A 23,974-nucleotide genomic window follows, 5' to 3' on the forward strand; every position below is an offset into this window, starting at 1 on the left:
CTGGGCCTCTTAGCAAACAGATGAGGTTGTTGAAAGGTATTTCAGTCTCCTCACAAAGACATTATCAAACTGGTGTTACATGGAAATGACAAACAGTGGAGACATTGGGTTTGGAAACTATAAATTGTTATCCTCATGCGTAGAGAACAAAAATTAAAATAATTCCAATTATGTGAGTAGTATACATGAAGGAAATATGACATGACAACTAACAAGACGAAACAGATGAGGAAATCCAGTGTGTTCCGGGAGTGAGTTCTGTGTTCTGTGAGTGTGTTCTTGTTCTGAAGAACAAGAATATGCCTAGGCCTGATGAAAAAAGCCTTAAACATGTAAGGAATGTGCCTAGCTTCTATCAGTGAAAGCTCTTCAGAGTGAGAAACCTCCCAAATGTCAATAGAAAATGTAACTGCCGCCTATCTTTTCTGAGTTTGCTTAAAATATTCATGTCTAATTTAGAAAGGAAAATCTTTCTGTAATAGAGGCTTGCCCCTGTTTCTTTGCTCAAAACCCAAATGATATCCTTTAATAACACTGTCAGCAGTTAGCCACAGAAGGGGAAGGAAACACAAAGAATGCTTGCCAAGGTGTGTTTGTATCAGTTCAAAGCCAGTATTCTACAGTCAGAACAAACTGTGTTAAAAAAAAAAAATCCCCAAAACCACAAACAAAACCAGACCAAACCAACCAAACAAAACACGACCAACCAACCAAACAAAAAAGAATCCAAACCAAAACACAAACAACAAACCAACACACAAAACCCTAAGCAAATAAAAAAAACCCAAACAGGGTTTACACTTTAGTATACTTTCAGTCTGAAATAGATGACAAGCAGGGACAATCACACAACTTCTCAACATTCTAGTAAAACTCACAGGAAAATCAAATTATTCTTGTAGAATATTGGCTTACAATATTAGGGACCTAGCCTGGTTTAATACCAAAATAATACAAACAAGTAGCACCCCTGTTTTAGGACACTTCATAAACTTACACCAACTGCTGAAGAACTAATGAGAGTTAATAGTGAACCTCTTAAGTTAAAGATTCATGTGTGAGAAAAGCTTTCTGAAGCACATGGTGCATTTTGAAAAGCCTGCCATTATCATAGGAGGTAGGATAATCTGTACAGAAAAAGACACTGAGTCTTGTTCTGTTTTGTACATTTCCATCGACCTAAAATGCTTACTTAATAACATGCAAAATTTTGAAATCAGCTGACACCTGATGAAAGAAACAGGGACAAAAGTACTGTCCCAAGAGCCAGCTGAGTATTCAACGGCTACACAGAATTAATCCCAGCAAGGAGGACGGTTCAGATCAGTACACTAGAAGTATAGTATTCCTTTTGAAGGCTTACAGTGAAATTCTTAGGCTTCTGTAAACATGAAAAATATTCACTGTTCCACATAATTCTTTGCTGTGTTTAGACTTTTCGAAAGTGCAAATCTATCCTGATTAAAGATTAGCAGTTTGATTTTTTTATTTGGTCTCAAAGAAGAAAGAGTTTGGTAGTGCTGGAAATGGTAGGCCTTTATCTATGGTATATTTTGCTTATTAAGATCATTAAACCTATATTTTGCTTCTCAGCATTTCTGGAAAGTTTCTACATAGAACTAGACCTAATTTGACATTCAGGTCAGTTCCCTGCCTCCTCTCTGAGAAGACTGCAATTCATGCCTAAATACAGAACGGTAGACATCACCTCTGTTTTTCCAAGAGGAGAGTTCAACAGCTCTGGCCATAAAAACCTTTAGCATTAATAGTTTCCTTAATTCCCTCCTCCACTATAGCGTCTGATGATCCCCTTGCTGTTTTCCTCACTGATGCTCTGGAGAAAAAAAATAGTTTAATTTATGATTCAAGTCTGACTGATAGTTCATTTCTAATGTTCCAAATGATTTTACAATGATTCTTCTGGGGAAGAAAGTGGAGAGTTCACATTTTACTCTGATTTCCTGCCCACCCCCCGCCAAGACCCTCAAATAATAAAGATGCTATAAAGTTGAGGCACAAGTGGTTAAGGGTGAACTTGATCAGTTCTAGCAGCTGGTTCCCGGACATGTCCTGGTGGTAAAGGCTGATCACCTTCTGCAGGATGTTTTGGTGCATCTTCAACTTTGTGTTCCCCAGCTGTAAAACAAGAATAAAACAATCTGTAACATCTCAATTATTAAATTGGCCCAATCATGGAAAGTCTCTAAAGGAAAGTTTCTAGTGCAGGGACAATCAAATTTCTTGTTTTGTAAGTGGAATAAAAAATTTTGTATGTGCCTAACAATGAAATCAGATCAAGATTACCCAATAGACTGCATTATTATAATATTCAGTGTTTCTTCTAGATTGCTAGTTGTTTCTATTTTCTGTGTAATATTTTTCCTTACATAACACATTGGTTCTTTGAAGATTGTTCTTTCTGAAATGTATTACATGCTTACAAAAATTTTAATCTCAATATGGGAAACTTAGAAAACCAAATTAAAAACTTGCTCCTGTATTTTACTCCTCACTGCATCAACAATATTTATAACATTATCCCTTTGCCTAAGTTTGAATAATACTGATTTTCATAGTTTGCTGAAGATATTAACAACTTGCAGCTGCATTTTTATGTTTTTCTTTTTTCCTTAAATTACTGTTAGTATCTCCAGTAGCCTACAGATTAGAAATATTGTCTACTTGGATCTCCTTAACTCAATGAATAAGTAGTGGGTAATTCTTATCACACCTGATTATATGGCTTTGCAGAAAGTTTTTACATAAAATATGTTTTAACAACAATGTCAGCTACATACTGCTGGTATCAAAAGGTGTATCATTAGTCCAACTACCAGGGCATCTGCTGTAACAGTTTTTACTGAAGGTGAGGGGAAGTGAGAATCTCAGAACTAAGGATCATAAAATGAAATTACCCACAGGCAGTCTTGAAGCAACTGAAAGGCAAAACTAAATTGGTACTGAAATTTCACAGTTTCTCTTCACAGAACTGAATGGCTTTGGGATAGAATTTCAGAGTACTCCACAAAGCAAGCTGTAATCACTTAATATAGCATTTAAAAATTGAAATCCCACTGTTTGCCATGCAGAAACAGTTAAAAGCTTCAAAAGGCTGCCTGGATATAGTCTGAAGTTTTACATTCGAGATGAATGTCAAGTTCTTGAGCTCGATTGATAATGTTAGCACATGAATGTAGAAGCCAATAAAACAGTATTAGTTTCAGTGCTTTTAGAGGTGGAGAAAAATCTAAGTTAGGACGTATGGATGAGCAGACCTCCTTTAAAGCACAAAAAAAACCCCATGGACCATGTGTTAAGTGCTAATATATACCTCACCATTTTGTTGTCACCAGTGAGCAAATGCAGTGACTTATTATGACACTGTTTTCTGAGGGTATTGAAGCCGTTGGTCATTCATACGACCTAAAACTAAATTGTCATGTCATGTTGTGCACAACTGCTGGTAAATTTGTCACTGAGGATAGAGCTGAAAGCATTTAAAGGCTTTGATTTGTTCTGCAGTCTGAGATTGTCTGATGTTCTATGGCTGCATTACTGGACCTGGTCATTTTATATCTGTATTCTTCTCTGGATGCTCAGAAATCCTAGATATGCCAGATAGCAGTATTTTTAGACTGATAGGTACAACACAATCCTTCTGTGCCCATTTGATGACTTGAGTTAGAACTATGATTTTTTTTTATTATGGACTTCAAAGCACTAAGATTTCAGAAACATTTTATAAGAGTTCCATAATTGCCTTAAAGACAGTTTAGTGAACCTATCTACAGAGATCATTAAAACCACATTAACAGTTTCAACGGAAAATAGAATTTTCGTGACTTTTACATTGGAGGTCTTATTTTAAAGTTTGAACAGAAAGCTACATACGGGGTTGGAATTTCAGTTCTCCAGCTGGTCCTGCGGGAGGACTTCCCTGCTGTAGTTTCTTTTGTTCCATCTGTTTTACAACCTAATGAAACATAAAATATGACATTTGAAAAACTTCAATCTGTAAACTTTCTCTGATGCAACATAAATGAATACAATTAAAGTTTGCAGTCATTATATAAAGTCTTCAGTAACAGGTATGCTACTGAGTTGAGATGCTCACAGTTTGCTATAAACCTGAATACAATATTACGTTTTGCTACCATTAGTTTAGAATTCAGCTGGGACTCATATGAGAAATCAAGGTAAAGAACACAGCTGGGGACTGTAATGAGCTGTTACACATATGAGGATACAGAATAGGAAAAAAATTTTCTGTTCTCATAAGTACCTGCTGAAGCTCTTGTTTCTGAGCCTGAAGTTGGTCATGCTGCCTCTGTAGCTCTTCCTTCTGCTTCTGAAGATCTTCAGCCTTCTTTCTAAGTTCATCTTCCTGCTGAGAAATATGACTTTCAAATTCCTTCAGCTCGTCCTCAGTGAAGAGCTGCTGCTGATCTAGTGTCTGCAAGAAAATACATACAGATGTATTTAGCCAGAATGTGTATATATTTTTATTATCTTCCCACTGAAATTATTATTAGATGAACTGAACAGTTCACTGAACAACCCTCAGAATTTTCATCTAAATACTCAGGCATGACACCGTAAAGGGTTAGTACACTCACTTTAAGAAACAGCAAAATAGGTGTTTGTTGGCTATTTTCTCATCAAAATTCTACTACAGATTTAGAGGTAGGAGAAAAAATTCCTCTTGCTTCCAGCTGAGCTCTCATCCTCCTGATTCGTAACTCTTCATTTTCTGTTTGGAATGTGGGAAATGCTCTTCTAGAATCCACATGGTGGCGCAAGACCTTTTCTGTTTGTGCGTGCACCATAAAGAGGACATCTGCATTGCATTACTCTGTTACATTTGTACACTGCATTTAGCTAAGACGCTTAACCACACACATACCAAAACAGAACTGAAAAAAGCAAAGGTCAGAGACATGCCATTTGGTTTCCTGGTTAGAGTGATGTAGTACCATATGCTGTACTAGGAACACATTCTCATTACCTCCCAGCTATCTGGCTCCAAAAATTCTTTTTTCTCTGTAGCACGCAGGAACTCTTCTAAAGTCACCAGCCGGTCCTTGTTAATATCAACCTATTTAAAACAAAAAATTAAACTCAAGGTAAAGGATGGGTTTTGGTGGAGCTAATGTTTAATTTCATCATGCCAGTATCTTAAAATATGACTGTTACACTTTTAAACTATCTCATTTTTAAGGGAGTGCCTGCCACTTCCGACAGCTTCTCTCAAAAGGTTATATAGCTTAACAATAACAGAGATAAAAAGTAAATCCTCGTATTTTACTTCCAAATCCATTGGCTTTACTGGAAATATTATTTGTGGTCACAGCCCCAGTGCTAATAGTGGAATGCTTGATTTTTTTTATTAAAATGTGCTGTAGCTTTCTGGTAATAATTTTGTAACTGTGAGTCACAGTAACCTCCACATTTGGATGGGTGGTTCTGAAATATGAAAAAAACCCCAACTGAATTGTGTCAAAATCCTTTAAGGCGAAGGGAGAAAATGCTTCCTTTTATGACTAACAGAAGACCAGGCTTGCTATGTTGCTCAAGGTTATGGAATATAGTTGAATACGGAAAAGATGTTAGTGAAAAACACAGTGGTTCAAAATACCCTCTTCCCTTTCCTCTGTCTCCTGAGATGAAAACCTGTCAGAACTATACACTGTCATAGGTGATACCTTGAGCTGTGTGACTTCTTAGGAAGGGACAAAGGTGAGACAGGAAGACATTACTCTCTCACCTCAAATATAAATCTTACACGTTTGCCAAGTCAAAAGCACATTTACCATCTTCCCTGTTTGACACAAAATGCATAGGAATTTCCACTGAACCTCAGTCTCTGCAAAAGGTGGAGGCTACAGCACAATCTCTTCTCTGGAACTTCTTAAACAGAAAACAGTCAGCAAACATTTACATCAGAATATGGCGACAGCACTTGAGTATTGTAACTTTATGTGAATCACAGCAGAAACAGCATTCAGTGTGACAGGGTTATCCCTTTCTGCTGTACTTGGACAACCCCTTGTGTTAGGAGGTCTGTATTTCTTGAACATAGAAGGAAATTAGCAGCTCTACTGAATATCAGTCCCCACCTCATTCATTACATGTTCTCTCATTCTCAGCCTTTCCTCTTCCATTTCAACCATGTCATCCTCTTCATTTTTGGGATCATAAACTTTTTCTAGCTGAAATTCAGAATTAGCAAATGTTAATTTGGGGAATGGGCTGCTCATTCAAATGAAAGAGTGTATTTGGAACAGTAGCATGAGATGCTGCTAAAAACATTAGTTCACCATTTTTCCAATACAGTGAGAGTGTATTTTAGCATAGCATTCAAGCAACAAGTACCTTTCATTGCTAAGCATGATGTTTTCAGTTAATTCATATGGTCTGTTGAAAGTTTGGTTGTAATCCAGTGCTGTGGAAGTTACAGTAAAATTGACTAGTCTGATCCAAAATTTAACTCAAAGTAGGCAGAATTTTCACATGGTTTCTGGAAGAGGGATAAGTAGCTTTTTTTACCAGAGCATGCAGCTGACCCTGTAAGCATTCAGGACATCAGAAGACAAACTGAGTGCTTAGTTTAACGGTCCACTTCTTTTCTTGCACAATGTCTTTCTAGGGGGTTCATGCTTATTTGCTTCTACTTGGTTTTCTTAGTCATTTAGCTTTGCCTGCTTAGCCATAGGTAATTTAAAGGTCCCAGAATATTTGTTTTTAAATTACAAAGCTGCAAAATGGTGAGACACATCTGTCAGAAATGACTGCCATAAATCTTCATGGAATTACAAGGGATTATGGCAAGGTATTGTTAAAAATCTGTATTTGCAAATTTAATTTCTTAAAAAATTTACAGTCACTTGAATTTATAAGTTAAAAGCTTCTATATTATGTATAGCACATTTCCTCCCTGGCTCATGAAATCTAGAAAAAATTGTAAGAGTAGGTACTGACAGCCATAGTACTAGATCTCTGAATGGGAAGTTCAGGGTTTTTTTTCTGCTATACTGAAATGGAACTTACTGGAAAAAATAACACCAAGGCCCTTTGTTTCATCATTGATTCTGCAATTCCCATCACTACGAATTTCAGTACTTCACTCTCATTTTCCTCTGGGAAGCAAAGTAATATTTGCATTTTCACACACCAAAAAGACAATGCTAAAAGAAACTAAGAGCCTGTCTGCTTCATCAGATGTATATGTGCTTCAAACTACCTATATACAGAATACGTGAAATTTCTGCAGCCAGTTCCAATTCGTGCTGCCTTTGAGCCAATTCACATGAGCATGATCCTTTTTCTCTCAAGCCTTACAACTTGTTGATAAGCACTGAATGAGCACAGCTACCCAGGCTCAGAACCTCTACCAGGCTGTGTCTAGCCAGAGCCTGAGTGCAGCTCTCTGCACTGCAATTTATACAGAAATAGATATCCTGCAGATTAATTATAAAATCTCAGACAATCCTGTGGCAGAGAAATACATGAGCACTAGATATTTGATGTCTGAGTCCTATGCTTCAACTACTTTATTTTCCCTGCTGATAGATTTTTACACTTTTGCAGAAACATTAAGGATGCACGAAACTTGGCAGGAATACTGTAATTTGTAGTACCAAGCCCCCAAATATACTTGGAAAAAATACAGGCATCCCTGCTACCATTTATTGAAACAAGTTGTTTCTGAACTTCTTACCTCTTTAGTAAACAGAGCTTCTAATTCTTGCTCATCCAGGAAGCCATCGTTATTGACATCTAGAAAACAAAGTGTTGAAAATACAAGTTGTGTATGTACAGAAAGTAATATGTATAGTAGATCTCCATGAGTTAAGTATCAGCATACACATCTCATGTGGATTAAAACCTCATTTAACAAGATGCTGATTATATAGGTTGTTTTTTGTTTAGGTTTCATCAGGCATTGGCTGAACTCTATTGCCATTTTGGCTGGACAAGTCTAGAGCCATCTCCCTACTTCTTAGATTAGCAAACTGAAATACGTCACAACAGAACTCCACAGACTGTAATTGCCAAAAAATATTGCTGAGGACAAGTTGTGGCAATTTAACAACTAAGTTTGTAAAAACATTCAGGAGAAAAAAAAAAAATCTGTAGGAAAAATTTGTTAACCAACAGCATAACTCTCCAAATAAACTAAAGAATTATGTGAAAATCGAATGATTTTTCATGGCAAATGGAGAGAGGAAAATATTTGACAATTAATGCACCTTTTATCCTACATTCTACTCTGAATATTGTTATACTATCTCTAAAATGGAAAGATAATGACTACTTCAAATGAGTGTTATTATGCAATATTGTTAATTGCTTCAAAGTTTTACATATACTAAGCTCCAAGGCAAAAGGCTATTTCAGCTATTTCTCTTTTGGTAAAATTTGCACAAAAAAAGCTACCAAAAAGTTTCAAAACGGTATCTTTCAAGATCTCTTTCCAGAAAGAAGATTTAATAAGTATAATACGTATTTATATATTGTATAAACCAAGATAAAAGTTCAGACTCCAGCTAAAACACTTCCATTAAATTATCATTTTTGGGATTAGCCAAATTCTATGTGCTATTGAGCTCTTCACAGCCCAGTGCCAGGCAGGATACTTTATTATGAAGCATTTAACAATGTCAGAATATAAGGTTACACATGTATATAATCACATTAAAAGCAAAATGCTCATTGAGATGCATCCTCCTGTCTGCTACTATTTTATTGTTTATAGCTGCTTGGAAATATAGAAGCAGGACTGGGGTGTATTTTGGATTTTGTTTTATTAAGGGAATCTTGCCTCTGAAGAGGTTTGGCACTTCTGTGACTATTCCAAAGATAAGTGGAGTCTGGGACTTATCTCCAGACATGATGAGAAAGTGGGGTTGCCAGCTTTCCACACCTCTATTTACTCCTAGTGCATAGTCTGTAAGCAGTTATAGATATGGACAGCCCTCTAACTTCTCATACTTCCATGAGGAATCATTACTGCATTGGCTGTATGATTTTATGAGTAGTTAAACAAAACCCTGTTTTCAACTTTTAAACCCCATTTAAAACGTTGCATTAAACTTAGAAACAATAACATAATTATTTTCTCCTCTGTACTCTTCTGATTCATCCAAATTGCTCAAGGTATAAGACTTCACCCTAGCATAAAACAAGTTTGCCCTGAGCAAAAGTAACAGAAAGTCACTTCAGTCATTCATTAAATTAAGCTAAACTTCTTACCGTGTAATTTGAAAAATGTTTTTGGGTCAAATTCATTAGGATCCAGCCCATCTGCTTCTTCCCACACCTCTTTCAGCTGATCTTTGCTTCCCTAGATATTGGTTACAAAGAAAACTATTCAAAAGGTGATTAAGTGTAAATTTTCTGCATTACCTCTGCAGTACAGTTTCTTTGAAAGTCTTTATTTTCTGATTAGTTGCAAACGGAATCACTAGAATTCTCCTTAATTCCCTTCTGGTCAGGTCTAATACTTTCAGTAGACAGGCCAGGGAAACAGGGAGTGTCGAGGAAATGCATATTCTGTGGAAAGGAACACCTGTAATAATCAGTTATAGCCACAGAGCCTCATGTAGAGTAAGAGCTAAAGGAAATGTATTTGCCTTCCCTAGAGGAAATGGTACTGTGATACAGTTCCTAGCAGGCCAGGAACACATGAAGGGAGCCCTACAGTTTTAGATACCAATCTGGCTTCTTCCTCATAAGATTTTGCTTCTTTCTAAATAATAATTCTGCCAGCAAATAGAATAAGTGTCAGAAAAATGGGACATTTGTAATGCTCTCAGCATTGTTCTCACACTTTGCTCCCATGTCAGTGAGAAGAGGCAAATGCTCTTTATTATCTTTTTTCCTCTGGAAAGAAAAATTTCCACCCAATCATGTAAGAATACACTGTGGCCTTACAGGATGGTGAACTTTAGGGTGATCTCCATGTTTTTTCTTCATCTCCTCAAACTTGGATTCTTCTCGCTGCCTCTTTTCTTCATCGAGTGTTTTTAAATACTCTCTCCTCTCATGTTCTTTCATCATCTCGTATTTCTTAAACTCCTCATGGCGGGTCTTATCATAATTTTCCAGGTCACTTGTAGCCTAAAAATATAGATATGTGTAGACATTTGATTATGCTACATGACTGTGTTAACATATGACATTAAAATCACTGACCCGTGGGCAAGGCTGGCCATATTGCATTCTCCTTTTAAAGATGAGGTAACTAGTTGGGGGTTTCCTTTCATGTGATAGTGATGCAGAAACAGCGCTTCTCGCTTTATTATTTTCACAGAAATTAATCTGAAAGGGTTCAACTACTAAATAATTTCTGCAACTACACAGTACTGCAAGATAGCATCAAAGTGTCCTTGCTCATCAGTTAAGAATAAATTAACTCAAGTAATTCCTATACTAATGAAGTGCAGCTTCAAATAGTTCTATTAACTCCTTGATAATTTCAGAATAGGAACATTTGTAGCTTATCCTCCAGTTTAATGAAAAATGTGCTTTCATTAACAGTGGGAGTTAGTCTGTAGTAGCTTAATCATAGAATCGTAGAATAGTTAGGGTTGGAAAGAACCTTAAGATCATCTAGTTCCAACCCCCCTGCCCGGGCAGGGACACCTCCCACTAAAACATGCCACCCAAGGCTCTGTCCAAGCTGGCCTTGAACACCCCCAGGGATGGCGCATTCACAACTTCCTTGGGCAACCTATTCCAGTGGCTCACAGATTAAATTAAAAAAAACAAAACAAGACTATATGGAGAGAAAGAGTGTGAGGGGAGAATTTTTGACAAGTGCTTGCATACAGTTTAGAGATGCATTATTCTCAGAAAACTCAAGGTATTAAAAGGATGTATCTAGTAGTGCTTTCAAAGTAACATGCTTATACCCGATATAGTCTCTCCGTTATTTACATTTCAGTTTTCAGATTCACCTTATCTTTTCAAAACCAATTCCAAAGCAAAGACACCTCCCCTCCAAAATTCCCATTACACTCTGTCAAATCTCAGCTGAGAAATGAAAAGACAAAACAAAAATTACAAAAAAAAAGAACTGCCCTGCTGAGAATATGCTCCTCCTAGCCATTCACAAGTTTCCCAGAATTGATGCTCAGAAATGGCAAGAAACATTAGATCTATATAAAAAAACAAGTTTACAGAAAATTGAGATAAAATTTTCCAAGGGTAAAAATACCCCACAAAAATTACAGAAAACTTGAAATACACCCTAAATCATAATTTATTTTGGAAACATAAAAGCCATCAAATTCTCATGTCAGACATGTATTGCTCTCTAAAGCATATCTGAGATAAAAGTCTTCCCCTTGGGAAGTGTGTTTTTTCCAGCAGCTGAAAAAAGCCATGCCATGCTTAGCTTACCTGCATCCCCTTTATTTAACATACACTAAATCTCCCACACGCATACACCTGTGAATGATACTGAATCTGCTAAATAGACATTGAAAGCCATGCCCAGCATGTGCAACTTCTAATATTGGCATCTTAAATTCTACTCTGCTGTGGTTTTGTAGCTTGACATATATGTAATAGATACCAAAATTAAAATTGCCAGTTTAGGGACGATTATTTATTTATATGATTCTGAGAGACAACTAAATAATTCAGAAACAGAAAGCAGCAAATACACTTGGGAAAAATGTACCCCTATCACAACCATATTTAATTTAAAGGCATTGGGTTGTGCTGGCACATGAATGCAAGTCCTGTTAAGATGCCACCCCAAAATTTATGGGCATAATATAGTATAATGAACACTGACAACAGTTTTCAAGTGTGCAACAGAGACAACTGACTTTCCTCTGTAAATGAAAACTGCATGTCATTTATAAAGAAGTGTTATTTGTAAAAGGATATGCTTTTATCACAGAAAAAGCACCATAATAACTAATACCAGAAAACCCCACAGTAGTTTATATCTAGCACTCACAGCTTTGATCAACATATCTAAGTCTTTAGGTTCGAACGTGTCAGGATTCTGATGGTTCAGGTGCTCAAACTGTTTAAGAAGAGCCTGATGGTCTATGCCAGTGTCTGAAAGAACAAGATATAAATGTAAAACATTAAAATAAGTTTGAAATCAAGTGAGATCACAAAGTTAAAAACTTTCATATGGGTACCTGTGTCTTGTAAGTACCTGAGGCTCCCTGAGGACTGGATAATTTTTTCACTGTTGGAGGAAACAACAGCAACACTTCTAAAGTTGCTTCTCCAGAAGGATATCAATAAACTTGGTAGCAATTTGCACTATATTCCTTCTGATTAAGGCTGGTATTTCAGCAAGGAAAAGTACAATCAATTTGAGCATCACAAACCAAGGAAAACATTTTATTCTCTTTTATAGAAATGAGACAGTTGAATTTATGGGCCATTTCAAAGCTAACAACTTGCATCTTTTTCCTGAACTGGGAGAAGTCTGACTCTTCTATTGCTTGTACGTTTTGCAAATGACACATACTTGGCAAAAGATGTATGCACAATATGTTGTAAAATTAAATCAGATAAGCAGATATTCAAAATTTCATTTGTGCAAATTGAGAAATACAAAACAGTGGAGAATCAGGCTCTGTGCCTAGAAGCTGCAAATATTTCTGTCTTACAACAGGAACAATATCCACCAATACCCATTCACAATGTACTAACAACAAAACATTTCTACAACAGGCTTTTCTAGCTGTTACCATGATTTCTGACTACTAATGCTCGATAATCATGATATCTTAAGCAGCCTACAGTTGATGTGTTATGTATAACAATTTTGACAAGCTTTTACTAGATGGCTTAGCAAAGAATATTTTTTAAAAAACCTGGTAAACACAATTTTGAACATGTTATTCTTTGGCAAACTGTCTTACACTCAGTACCGTGTCTGTATTATCAGAACAGCAAACACTGGCTTGGGCAGATTTCAACCATCATTCCTTCCTGGTGAGATCATAACTTCTGTTGAAATGTATGAGCCTCAGCCTGTTTTTGAAGCATTTTATAAGTGTAATAATAAGCTTTAAAAATATAAAAACAAAACAAAAAACAGACCCCAAACTCATTTTCCTCTATTTCTTATTCTTATGGGAAAAGACAAAACTCATTCCATTTGGTAGTATTTACTTGCCACATTACTGTATTATTTGAGACTCAAACCCTAACATTCTTCTGTCCTGTGCAGATCAACCCAGTAGGATCTTGGTGAAAATTTTTAAAACCACATCTGGATCAGGACAGAATATATGCAGAATATAATCTCAAATATTTTATTTTTTTTAAGACCTTATCCATCTGACAGGGAAGAGAACAGGGGTGTGGGTATGCTTTTTTTCTCTCGTCGTTTTAGATGACCAAGATGTGAAGTGGTTAAGTGGTGTTACAGAGAAAAGATTAACAGAACAAATAAAAGGAAATCAGACAACTTTGCCTGCTATTACTACAAAATGCTTTTTTTATACATGTTCCAAGATGTTGTCCAAGTATACAGATGCAGCTGTATTTTATTGATAATCTGGCCATACTTGCTGTATGCGATGTGAAGTACTCACTGGCAGGGCTGATTATCAACTTTACAAAATGTTGTCTTACTCCCAATATTTTCACATCTTAGCAGTCATCTGAATATTCTGAACTGCAATAATCTGTTCTTGCTCTTTCCCAAAAATAAAATCTTACGCTTATGTGTAACAGAACTGATCTGTTGGATGCAATTATTTTTCAAAAGCACACACACTTTCTCTTCATTTATGGAAGTAGAAAAGTCTAGAAATAATCAGTCCATTAAACAATTAAAAAAATTCAAAATACACAAATTACTATGAACACAATGAGGTATCCTTAGCTGTTGTCAACTGTCTCACTGTGAGTGTCACCATGATGTCAATGAACTGCTTGCTGGCAAGAGGAGCATGAGACCAGTAACTATGTGGTGGAAAGGGGGCTTAAAAAGAGAAAAAGGAAAACTTTTGTGTTAACTGACCGTAAAAAAAAACCAAAACAACAAACCCAAATAATTCATTTTCTACCCCGTAAAGACATGAAATGCTATGTCATGTTGTACTCTTAAACATAGTCCTACTGTGTTACTAGTCCTTAGTGAGTAATTTTTAAACTGATGCACTACTAAAATACAGGTTGAAAAAGGATTATAAGTATCTGAAAAATCCACTGCTGGAATCAAGTTTAGCTATTTATAAAACACAGACGGCTCTTCTCCCCAGTTTCCTATAAAGATGGCTCTTTATTGGCACTAGACCAGCTCAGAAAGGACATTCGCTTTCAGCTTACAATGCTTTGTTGTCATAATGACAACTGATGGACTTTGGACACCTTTCCAACACAATCCCATCTGTTAACTTACCTAGTTAAATTTTGTATTCTTACCTTGAACAGAATCCATTTTAGCTTTAATTAACATTCTTAGTCTTGCTACCTCTTGTCTTTTTAGTTCATCCAGCCGTGTTCTCACATGGTGGCTTACTAAATCAAGCTCTCTGCTTAGTTTTCCACTCTGTCAAAAAACAAAAGTCATGTATAAAAACTAGAAGACAGTAGCCTTTATGATTCCCATTAGAGGTGAGCTTAAAGACAGCAGACTAGCGGCAGTCTCTGGCAATACTGCAGACCATGCTGTAAGAATCTCAAAATTTTTTCAAAATTCTCAAATTTTTTTAAGCCTATGGTTACAGAGATGGAGAGAAATCCTAAAAGAGATTTTCTAATTTTGCTCCTTCAAAGAGTAAAAGCATGATCTTGAAGCAGCAATATCTAATAATGTCCAAGTGACAAATTTCTAGATCAAATGTTCTTAAATTAGTTCAAAAGAACAGTGAGATGCACACACAGTACTGTGTTCTTCATCCACTTGATGACGTCTGTAAGACTTGAGAAGCACAGCAACAGCTACCAATGTTTATTGCAAGAATATTTATCAGGATCTGGAAATTGATAGTAACTTTCAAGGGGTACACTAGATGTAGGACAGAAGGAGCCAAAAGCTGCCAATGGCAACATGAGGGATTAGGAGAAATGCAACAGGCGGGATCTCCTCTTTAAAGTCTATCACTTCATACTGTTTCCTGTCCCTCCCTTGCTGAATTTCTAGTTCATAAAGGGGAATGCAAAACAGCCACCACCTAGAGCCAGGAACTAAAGCAGAAAAGACAAGAACGTGGTGACATTTTGGAGACAGTACTTATGTGGATTTGCACAAAAGAAAGGACAGCAGCGGAGAAAGACAGACATCTGTTTTCTTCCTATATACATACTGCCTCAGTCTGAGAAGGCAGATACACCTCTGTGTTCAAAATAGTGTTTCAAATTACTCAGCAGGAAACAACAAGTGAGAGCCACGCTTGCAGCTGTTTTGATGTACATGAAGACTCACCTACCTGCACTAATTCTGAAACAGGCTTTTTAGTAGACAGGCAGAACGCAGAAACTATGCATTCAAGTACACATTGTTAGAGGTTTTTTATGATATGGGATACCCCTGACTAAAAACAAAGTTCTAGTAAAGGTTAAATACCTAAATAAATTAAAGTGAGAGGAAATTTAAGCTCACAAAAATTGAGAGGAATATAAAAAAAGAAAAGTAAGAAAGAATACAACATACATGGCTCTTGGTTATGTATTTAACTAACCTTAAGTCTTTACTTTTTTTCTCTTTTATTGTACCTACCTTTATTTCCTCTATGTCAGCAGTCTGAAGTTTCTCCCTGAAATGCTTATCTGTTTCCAAGACATCTATTACTTGCCTGAGATATTCATCGTAATAAAGTCCTGTATCCTTAAAAAAAAAAAAAAAGTAAAATTGAGGAAAAAAATATACCACCAAACATTTCATTTTGTTTAAATACAACAACTAAACCAAAACTTAAATCTCAGTAACTCAGGCATTATACTTTCTCACATACCTTCTTTTTTTTCTCATTTGCATCACTGTCCTATAACAGCTTATATTTACAAGTCATTTGTTTCAGTAACTGACAAGGAAGAGGAGAAAAGTATTTAGGAACCCATGTAATACACAAGCATCTGTCCTAATATAGTATTTTGTTTGGTTTTTAAACAGTGCAATTCATTCATTACTGTTCTATTTAAAACAATGAAACTGGAATGACTAAGTGGAATTTCCTAAACCAGCACTCAATCGCTTGAAAGAAGTCTCTGTGGAACAACAGGCAGTTCTTCCTATTGTTAGCTGGGGAATTCCTTCCATATGCCATCTCACCTTTAGCAGCTCATGGGGAAAAGAAAAAAAATAAAAAAGAATAAATTTAAATGGAACCTTATCATAGTAGATGGCACACTGTATGACAATATTGGCTAGTATTAGTTTCCTTCCTGCAAGTAAGTCACAGTGAAGAACACTTAAATTTCAGGGAGTTTGCTATAGCCATATTACTAACAATTAGAAAAAAATACTTAACTAGATAAATTTCATTAACTTACTGGATTTTCTACCTTCTCTCCTTCTACGTGGCCTTCTCCTTTGACCTTTGTCTTATCTATGTCTATAGGTACAGCATCCAGTGCCATCAGAAGACATGTCATCAGCAAAATACATCGTTGGGGCAGAACAGATAGCCACTTCATCTGAAATGAGACCAAGTCACAAAAAATAACAAATTATGTTATCATACCGTACTGATTAGAATTTCTTCATGTTTCTGCATAGATACCTGTAATACCCCACTTCTCACATGTTCTACTGCTCTCCAGGAACACTAAAAATCAAAGAATTAAATACAGCATTAATTTTTAAAGGCTATTTTTCCACAAGCACATTCTCTTGCAGCTGTATAGCAAATCTAAGTTGTATTGTAACCAGTGAGAGGTTTTTAACATGTTGAGGTACTATCAATGGCTCCACAGAACAGGTAGGAACACTCAATGTTCGTACACTTTTTTAGGATGGCCAAGTCTTTTATAACTAATAATGACATTCCTACTCTAATGGCGTCTTTGCTGAAGTTACTGTCAAACTCCTAAAGATAATCATGGACACTGAATCAGATCTTCATGTAGTAATGCCAGTAGTTTTTGTTTCAACAATGGAGTAGTTAGTCTAATTTGGAGCAAGGACCCCTCCAAAATTTATTAGCAGGAAAAGTATTTCACAACCCCTGTTATATCCATATTCCAAGTTGAGAGATTTTTAAAAAAATACTTCATGCTACCTGAAATTGTGTCTGGGGCTTTATAAAGCCAGTCTCCCCTAGACTTTCTTTGGTGATTTATATGGGTCTAACTGACATAATTTGATGAGCACAGAGCGCTATGAAACTTCTTAATCTCTGTCTTCTCTCCCATTATCAAATTTGGTTGAAAATAGCTCAATTCATGTAGAAAATGGTACGACTGAATATTTAAACAGTGTGAGAGCAGGAAATCCAGCTAAAAAAGTAATGATGGTAATCCAGCACCTGACAGCAGTCAGGCTTTTGGGACAATTCAGCCTATGACAGTCTACAGTCTCTGAATATTCTATAAAGAGCTTAAGCAAACTCCAGTGTTACATTAAATATAAATATAAATCACCTCCTAGAAAGTAAAAGTTGCCAGTCAAATACTGTCTAAAATTAGCTTAGATATGTCAGAGAAAAAGATAGAGTATTTAAGAAATGTGCCATGAAATTTGAAGTATGCCTGCTACAAGAAGAATTTCTGTATAAGTGCTTTAACTAGTCTTGCAAGATTAAGCATTGTTGACACCTGTTATTCACACAACTTACGTAAAATAAAACACTTATTAAATTAAGAAAAGAATAGGATATGCATACAAGATGTACATAAATAGTCTTTCTTTTGTTGCAGATGATGGAATAGCTGGAGATAAAAATATATCCACTTATCCATCTTTTATCTTATATGTCAAAGCCTCAGGAATTCTCTGAAACTGTTTTTCTTAATTACATCTTCAGCAAAAAAAGAGCCTAAATGGATTCTGCTCATTTACAGCATATAAATACCTGTACTTTCATTTAAAAAATTACTAACATCTAATCATTACCAGATGGGACAGCAGGAGCTATTGTTACTGCCATTAGACCATATTAGATTCGATGTCAGTACTACTGTCAATTCCACAACAGCAAGCCTGATTAGGTTTGCATAGGTCATTCCTTTAGAACAAGTAAAAACACAAACAAAAAAAAAAAAGGCAAAACGCAGATTGATTTGCTGGAACTAGTGAATTAATTTCTACACAAGCTGTTGGATTGCAGTAACTTCATAGAGCTGGTGAATGAAGGAGTTAGTTATCACTTTTATAAATGCTCAAGTTCCAATACTTCAGATGTTTTTAATTATGGAATATTGTTGTATAAAGTGTGCCTAGGTATGCAATTTCATCAGATATAATCACAGGAAATTATAATAACTAACAAATACTGGGTTTTCAAGTCTCCTCATCTTGATGTAGATGCCAGATGTATTTTTTTCCTGACATCCAGCCTGAATCTCCCCTCTTTTAGTTTAAAACCATTACACCTTGTCCTATCGCAAAAGGCCTGCTAAAAAGTCTCTTCTATCTTTCTTATAGGCTCCTTTTAAGAACTGAAAGGCTGCAAAAAGGTCTCCAAGGAGTCTTCTCCAGGCTAAACAACCCCAACTCTCTCAGTCTTTCCTCACAGGAGAGGTGCTGCATCCTTCTGATCATTTTTGTGGTCCTCCTCTGGACCCGCTCAAGCAGATCATGTCTTTATTGTACTGAGGACTCCAGAGCTGAATGCAGTACTGGAAGTGGAGTCTCAGGAGAGCAGAGGGGGAGAATCACCTCCCCTGACCTGCTGACCATGCTCCTTTTGGCACAGCACAGGATATGGCTGGCTTTCTGGGCTGTAAGTGTGCACTGCCAGATCACACTGAGCTTCTTATCCACCAATTGCTCTCAACCCAGTCTCCACCCAGCCTGTATTTGTGGTACCAAAAGCACTACAACAAACTCAGGACAGTATCCACCCCTTATTCCATACCATTAATGTCATGCTCAGTATATAAACTGGAGGGAGCTCCCCAGAAGGGCCAGATCACTGCTTGGGTCAGACTGGGTATCAGTTGGTGGGTGGTGAGTGATTGCATTCTCTTTCCTTGTTATTTCCCTTATCATTATTATTATTGGTGGCAGCAGTAGTAGTTTTATATTTTATCTTTGTTACTGGACTGTACTTATCTCAACCCATAGGAGTTACATTCTTTCAATTCTCCTCCCCATCCCTCCAGGAGTAGGGGGGGAGAAAGAGAGAGGAGTGAGTGAGCAGTTTCGTGGCTCTGAGTTACCAGCTCGGCTTAAACCATGACAGTTCTTTTTGGCACCCAACATGGGGCACGAAGAGTTGAGATAACACTTATCCACATGCAAGACTTTGCATCTGACCTTCCTTGTTGATCTTCACGAGATTCATGTGGGCCCACTCCTCAGGTATATCAAGGTCCCTCTGGATGGCATCCCTTCCCTCCAGTGTGTCAACTGCACCACACAGTTTCATGTCATCAGCAAACATGCTGAGGGTTCACTCAATACCACTTTACAAACCAAATCACCACTGGATCTTTGGGCCAGGCTAGGTTACTAGGGCAGTTCAACAATGCTACTGGGAAGTCCTGAACTAGGGCTATCAGTTGTATCTGTTAGTGTGATAGCTCATTTTATGTATCAGTGGCATAGATAATGTCAGTAAGTTAATACGTGTTATAAAGGCCACCAGTTCTTTTAGCTGGCAGATACCATCACCCTACTGGTTGCCCAGAGGGGTGGTAAATGCACCATCCCTGGAGACATTCAAGGCCAGGCTGGATGTGGTTCTGGGCAGCCTGGTCTAGCTGAAGATGTCCCTGCTCATTCCAATGGGGGTTGGACTAGGTGACCTTTGAAGGTCCTTTCCAATCCAAACCATTCTATGATTCTGTGCTTGTCACCCAATTTTTTCTGTCTTGTATGAACATCACCTAATTTTGTCCTCTTTTTTTCCCCAAAAGCAGATTGCCATGTCTGGTGTTAGAGTCATTTTCTAAACACTGCTGCCTGGCATTTTGATATACCTGTCAGCACACAAACGCAGTTAGATCACCATGTAAGCCTGAATAAAATAAATGGAAAGCAGGAATAGCTTAACCTATACAGCAGGTTGGACAGAAATAGAAAATAGTGTTTCTGTAACAGACGGCGTATGACACTGAGTTTGGCAAGTAGCTCCACAGGTAACACGTTTTGTGAACGACCTCTGCTCATTTACTTCATTCAGTGACCCCATAAGTTCTTATACTGGAAGAGATGTAAACAATTTATGCTCTATCATTTCTATATTAAAGCTCTCCAACAGCGATCATACACCACTCCTCCCTCTTCTAGCCTAAAGAGTGCTAGCTTACCTACTGATTCCTGTTACTGAAGCCTTTTTCAGAGCTTTGATAATGCTTGTTAGTCTTCTTAGGGACTCTAGTGAGGGGTAACGGGTTAAAACTTAAACAGGAGAAGTTTAGATTGGCTATAAGGAGGAAATTCTTTCCTGTTAGGGTGGTGAGGCACTGAAATGGGTTGCCCAGGGAGGTTGTGAATGCTCTGTCTCTGGCAGTGTTCAAGACCAGGTTGGACGAGGCCTTGAGTGAGATGGTTTAGTGTGAGGTGTCCCTGCCCATGGCAAGGGGTTTGGAACTAGATGATCTTAAGGTCCTTTCCAACCCTAACTATTCTATGATTCTATAAATCTTTTCTACTCCTTCAATATCCAATTTGAAATAAAAGAACCTTTGGAGCCTAGGCTATGTTACAGATTTTATCAAAACATGGTTTTTTAACAAGAAAGGTTTATAAATTCTAGGTAGGACTCATAATATTTGCAAGGTGATGGTTTATGTCCAAAGCAGACCGAGATACAGTTGTGAGGAAGCCACTGTTCCTTCCTTTTCAGATGAAAAGAAAAAGGGAAGGAAACAAAAGTACGGCAAGCACTTAACTCACTACCTGTCAACTGAGTGTATTTAACAAATAAATAGGAGATAACCTCAAAATTTACTTTGAAAGACTCTGGACGAACAGCCTGGTCAATAAGTTCTCTAAACACAGAGCATCACGGTAAAAAAAATTTACAGGTAAAACAAAAATCCACCTTGCTGAAATTCTTGCAGAGTATGAATGAGGCAGTTTAGTAAATTGGTACGTGAAACGTCGTAACTACACAGGAAGTCTAGGCAATGACTATGAAACAAAACTAATAAAACCAAAAGACTTATGAAGTGTATAACTGTTCTTTCAGTTTTTTTAGAAATATCTTTTTAAAATGTTATGTATGTTTGAAATTTTCATTTAAAGAATCAGTAGCTTCTGACAATGCTAAAATCTTGGCCCCTGATAAGTGGATAAATATTTTTCTGACCAAGATATTTTTGTATCTATAAAATTATAGCAATAAAAGTAACCTAATATTATCATAAGCCACTATAGTTACATAAGGTATGTAAACACTGCTTTTAAAAATCATATGTGGCTACTATTTGAGCATGCTCATTTCATGTAAGACCAACAGGTCATGTGGTGAGGTGAACCACGGCAGAGAAGCCAGAAATTCAAGTGCCAGCCATAGTTATGGCGGTGATTCATTCTTTGCCTACTGCAAGTACTAAAGCCAACACTTTCAACAATTACACCTGGTCTTTGATCCATTTTAAAGACATAATGTTTTTAAAGCTGCTGACCTACATCTTCTAGTAAAGCTAATAATTATGAAGATAGGGATTGTCAGTTTTTTGACAAAAAAGGACACATAGCATTTTTCAGGCTTTTTCTCTTGCTGTTCAGGAAAACTGATACATAAAATGTCCATGTTGAACTGAAACAACTGAGATATAAGCAACCAAGTTGGTGTGCCAAATCTCAAATGAGGAAGTACTAATCTCCAGCAGATTTGGGGTGGGCAACAGGAGCTACATCATCTTAAACTACCTCTGCAGTAGTGAGCAGAGCTTATCCATCAAAAACCCTAGTCAAACTAAGTGCTGTCGGATCTGCTAAGTTTTGGTGTGATTTGTGCTCATGGGCAATTTGGGTTCCCTTGGAAATGCCATCCTTTCTAATTATGCACTGTCATTCATAATAGGAAAGACTGGATGATATCACAGTATGTTCTGCACATCTATAAGCTGCCCTGAAAAGAAGGTGATCTACTGCCCGTCAAGCAGTTTTGTTTCAGGTTGTGCACAGGGCATATTTATTGTAGTCTTTTAGATAAAACAGACAAAAAAATCCACAAGTATCAGGAATAGTTAAAATCAGAGAAGACCAAAATGGATAAGCAAAAAATATCTCTATCATTGCAGCTGACTTTGCAGACTACTATGCTTAACACAGGATTTCCCATAGTATTTTGATGAACCCAGGTGTTTACACAACCTGTGCTATAACAAGTAAATTGGAAATATATTTATTAGAATGAAAAATAATTACCTAGTGAAGACTGAATTACTGTATTTAGGTACCTATTAGTCCAAGACTATTAATCAGAATGCCCTCAATAAAAGCAGGTAACCAAGACATACCTCAGCCTTTAGAAGGTGACAGTTACAGCCAAGTCACTAAGCACATTCTACTTTGGCATGTATTAGAAGAGAAACAAGGCCCATTGCATATTCTAGCATTAATCAGCTGCAAGAAAAAACTCAGCATGATTCTCAAATTCACCAACAAGAGGAAAAAGTGACAAGAGGCAGAATGAAAGGAAAACTGCATTTCCAGGTTTTATTCCACTAAATACTTTACCATTAAGAGTTCATTCCATTCTCAGTCTGTTACCAGCTACCTTCAAGAGTTCCTGACTTCTGAGAAACCCATTCCTGGATGCCCATCCCTTCCCAGGCATTTTAGGGTGAGTTTAGGGTCTGATCCCAGGATCTTGTTTCAAAAATGAGAAGCAACATCTATTTGATCACTGTCATTAGTAGTACATAATGCACAGTGTGCATCCTTGTACCCTGCCATGGGTACCTCACTTGAGCCTATTATTACTACTGTTACTGCTGCACAGTTTCATAGAAATGTAAATTGTTATGGATCTTTCCAGCTGACTAACTACTTTCTTAAAGAGAGACAGAGAGAGCTAATGTACAACTGTTATGTGGAAACTAAGTAATTTTAGTAAAAGATATGTAATCCAGCTAGATGAAAAGGTAGCACAACTCTAATCGGCTTGTTACAGAAAACAATCTCATCTTTCCTAGAGCGATATACAAACATTTCTACTTGTAATACATAAAGAGGACTAATAAAAAATGTAGAGCACTAGAACTGACAAATACTGTAGTTTATAAACAAAGCCAGTATCCTAAGCTTTCAGGGAAAACAAAAAATAAAACCTGATTATAAAGTATTTTAAAAACCAGAGTGAACAGTCAGCAGAAAACAGAGCCAGCACTGTACTTGCATGAACAGAAAAATACAATTGGAAAATAAAATAAGCAGGCTGTCTGCCAGCAACCTTGATCTTAATCCCACTAAAATTAATCACAAATTCCTATCAACTTCAGTGTAACAGGATTGGACATCTGAATTAGAAAGAGCTATGGGCTTTGCAAGATAAGTACAAAATACAGCTTCTAAAGTTAGTTCTAGCAACATTAACACAAGCAGTTAAACACAGCATTAACACACTTCTTTTACGCAACTGCCAGGTGTTTATAATATTAACTTGAAAAGTTACTTTTCATAAACTTAACACCTATTGCTCAGGCACCAGAATTTTGGTACTCCTGTCTCCATCACCCCTAGCAAAGCACAGGTGTCTTGAAAGAAGTAACACCCAATGCCAGATTTTCTAAAACAGATAAGCAAAAACATATTGTGATATTAGTTCACAGTGTGGAGTGTCTGCGCATGTAGAATCTCAGTGGATGACCATGAAGCAAAATAGCACAACATTGTAAATGTCTCCCTGTTTGCACTTGCAAGCCCATG

General features: G+C 36.9%; 1 protein-coding gene across 3 annotated transcripts in view; it reads right to left on the reverse strand.

The window, feature by feature from the left end:
- Nucleotides 1-776: 776 nt before the first annotated feature.
- NUCB2 (nucleobindin 2) overlaps nucleotides 777-23,974 on the reverse strand; it is a 28,170-nt gene continuing 4,972 nt past the window's right edge. The window contains exons 2-13 of one of the 3 annotated variants that reach the window (XM_061380148.1): nucleotides 16,480-16,623; nucleotides 15,707-15,814; nucleotides 14,410-14,536; nucleotides 11,972-12,075; nucleotides 9,934-10,119; nucleotides 9,253-9,343; nucleotides 7,718-7,776; nucleotides 6,117-6,209; nucleotides 5,006-5,095; nucleotides 4,283-4,453; nucleotides 3,892-3,973; nucleotides 777-2,136 (exon numbers count right to left, since the gene is read on the reverse strand). In XM_061380148.1, the coding sequence (XP_061236132.1) occupies nucleotides 2,024-2,136; nucleotides 3,892-3,973; nucleotides 4,283-4,453; nucleotides 5,006-5,095; nucleotides 6,117-6,209; nucleotides 7,718-7,776; nucleotides 9,253-9,343; nucleotides 9,934-10,119; nucleotides 11,972-12,075; nucleotides 14,410-14,536; nucleotides 15,707-15,814; nucleotides 16,480-16,623 (1,368 nt within the window). In that variant the 3' untranslated portion in view covers nucleotides 777-2,023. Of the gene's footprint in view, nucleotides 2,137-3,883; nucleotides 3,974-4,282; nucleotides 4,454-5,005; nucleotides 5,096-6,116; nucleotides 6,210-7,717; nucleotides 7,777-9,252; nucleotides 9,344-9,933; nucleotides 10,120-11,971; nucleotides 12,076-14,409; nucleotides 14,537-15,706; nucleotides 15,815-16,479; nucleotides 16,659-23,974 lie in introns of those variants that run through there. The other 2 variants (XM_061380147.1, XM_061380149.1) reach the window with 2 other exon arrangements.

This window comes from Neopsephotus bourkii, unplaced genomic scaffold (genome assembly GCF_033783945.1).
Source record: "Neopsephotus bourkii isolate Nb327-2 ecotype Australia unplaced genomic scaffold, CSIRO-AGI_Nbou_v1 NB_1792, whole genome shotgun sequence".
Classification (NCBI taxonomy): Eukaryota; Metazoa; Chordata; class Aves; order Psittaciformes; family Psittacidae; genus Neopsephotus; species Neopsephotus bourkii.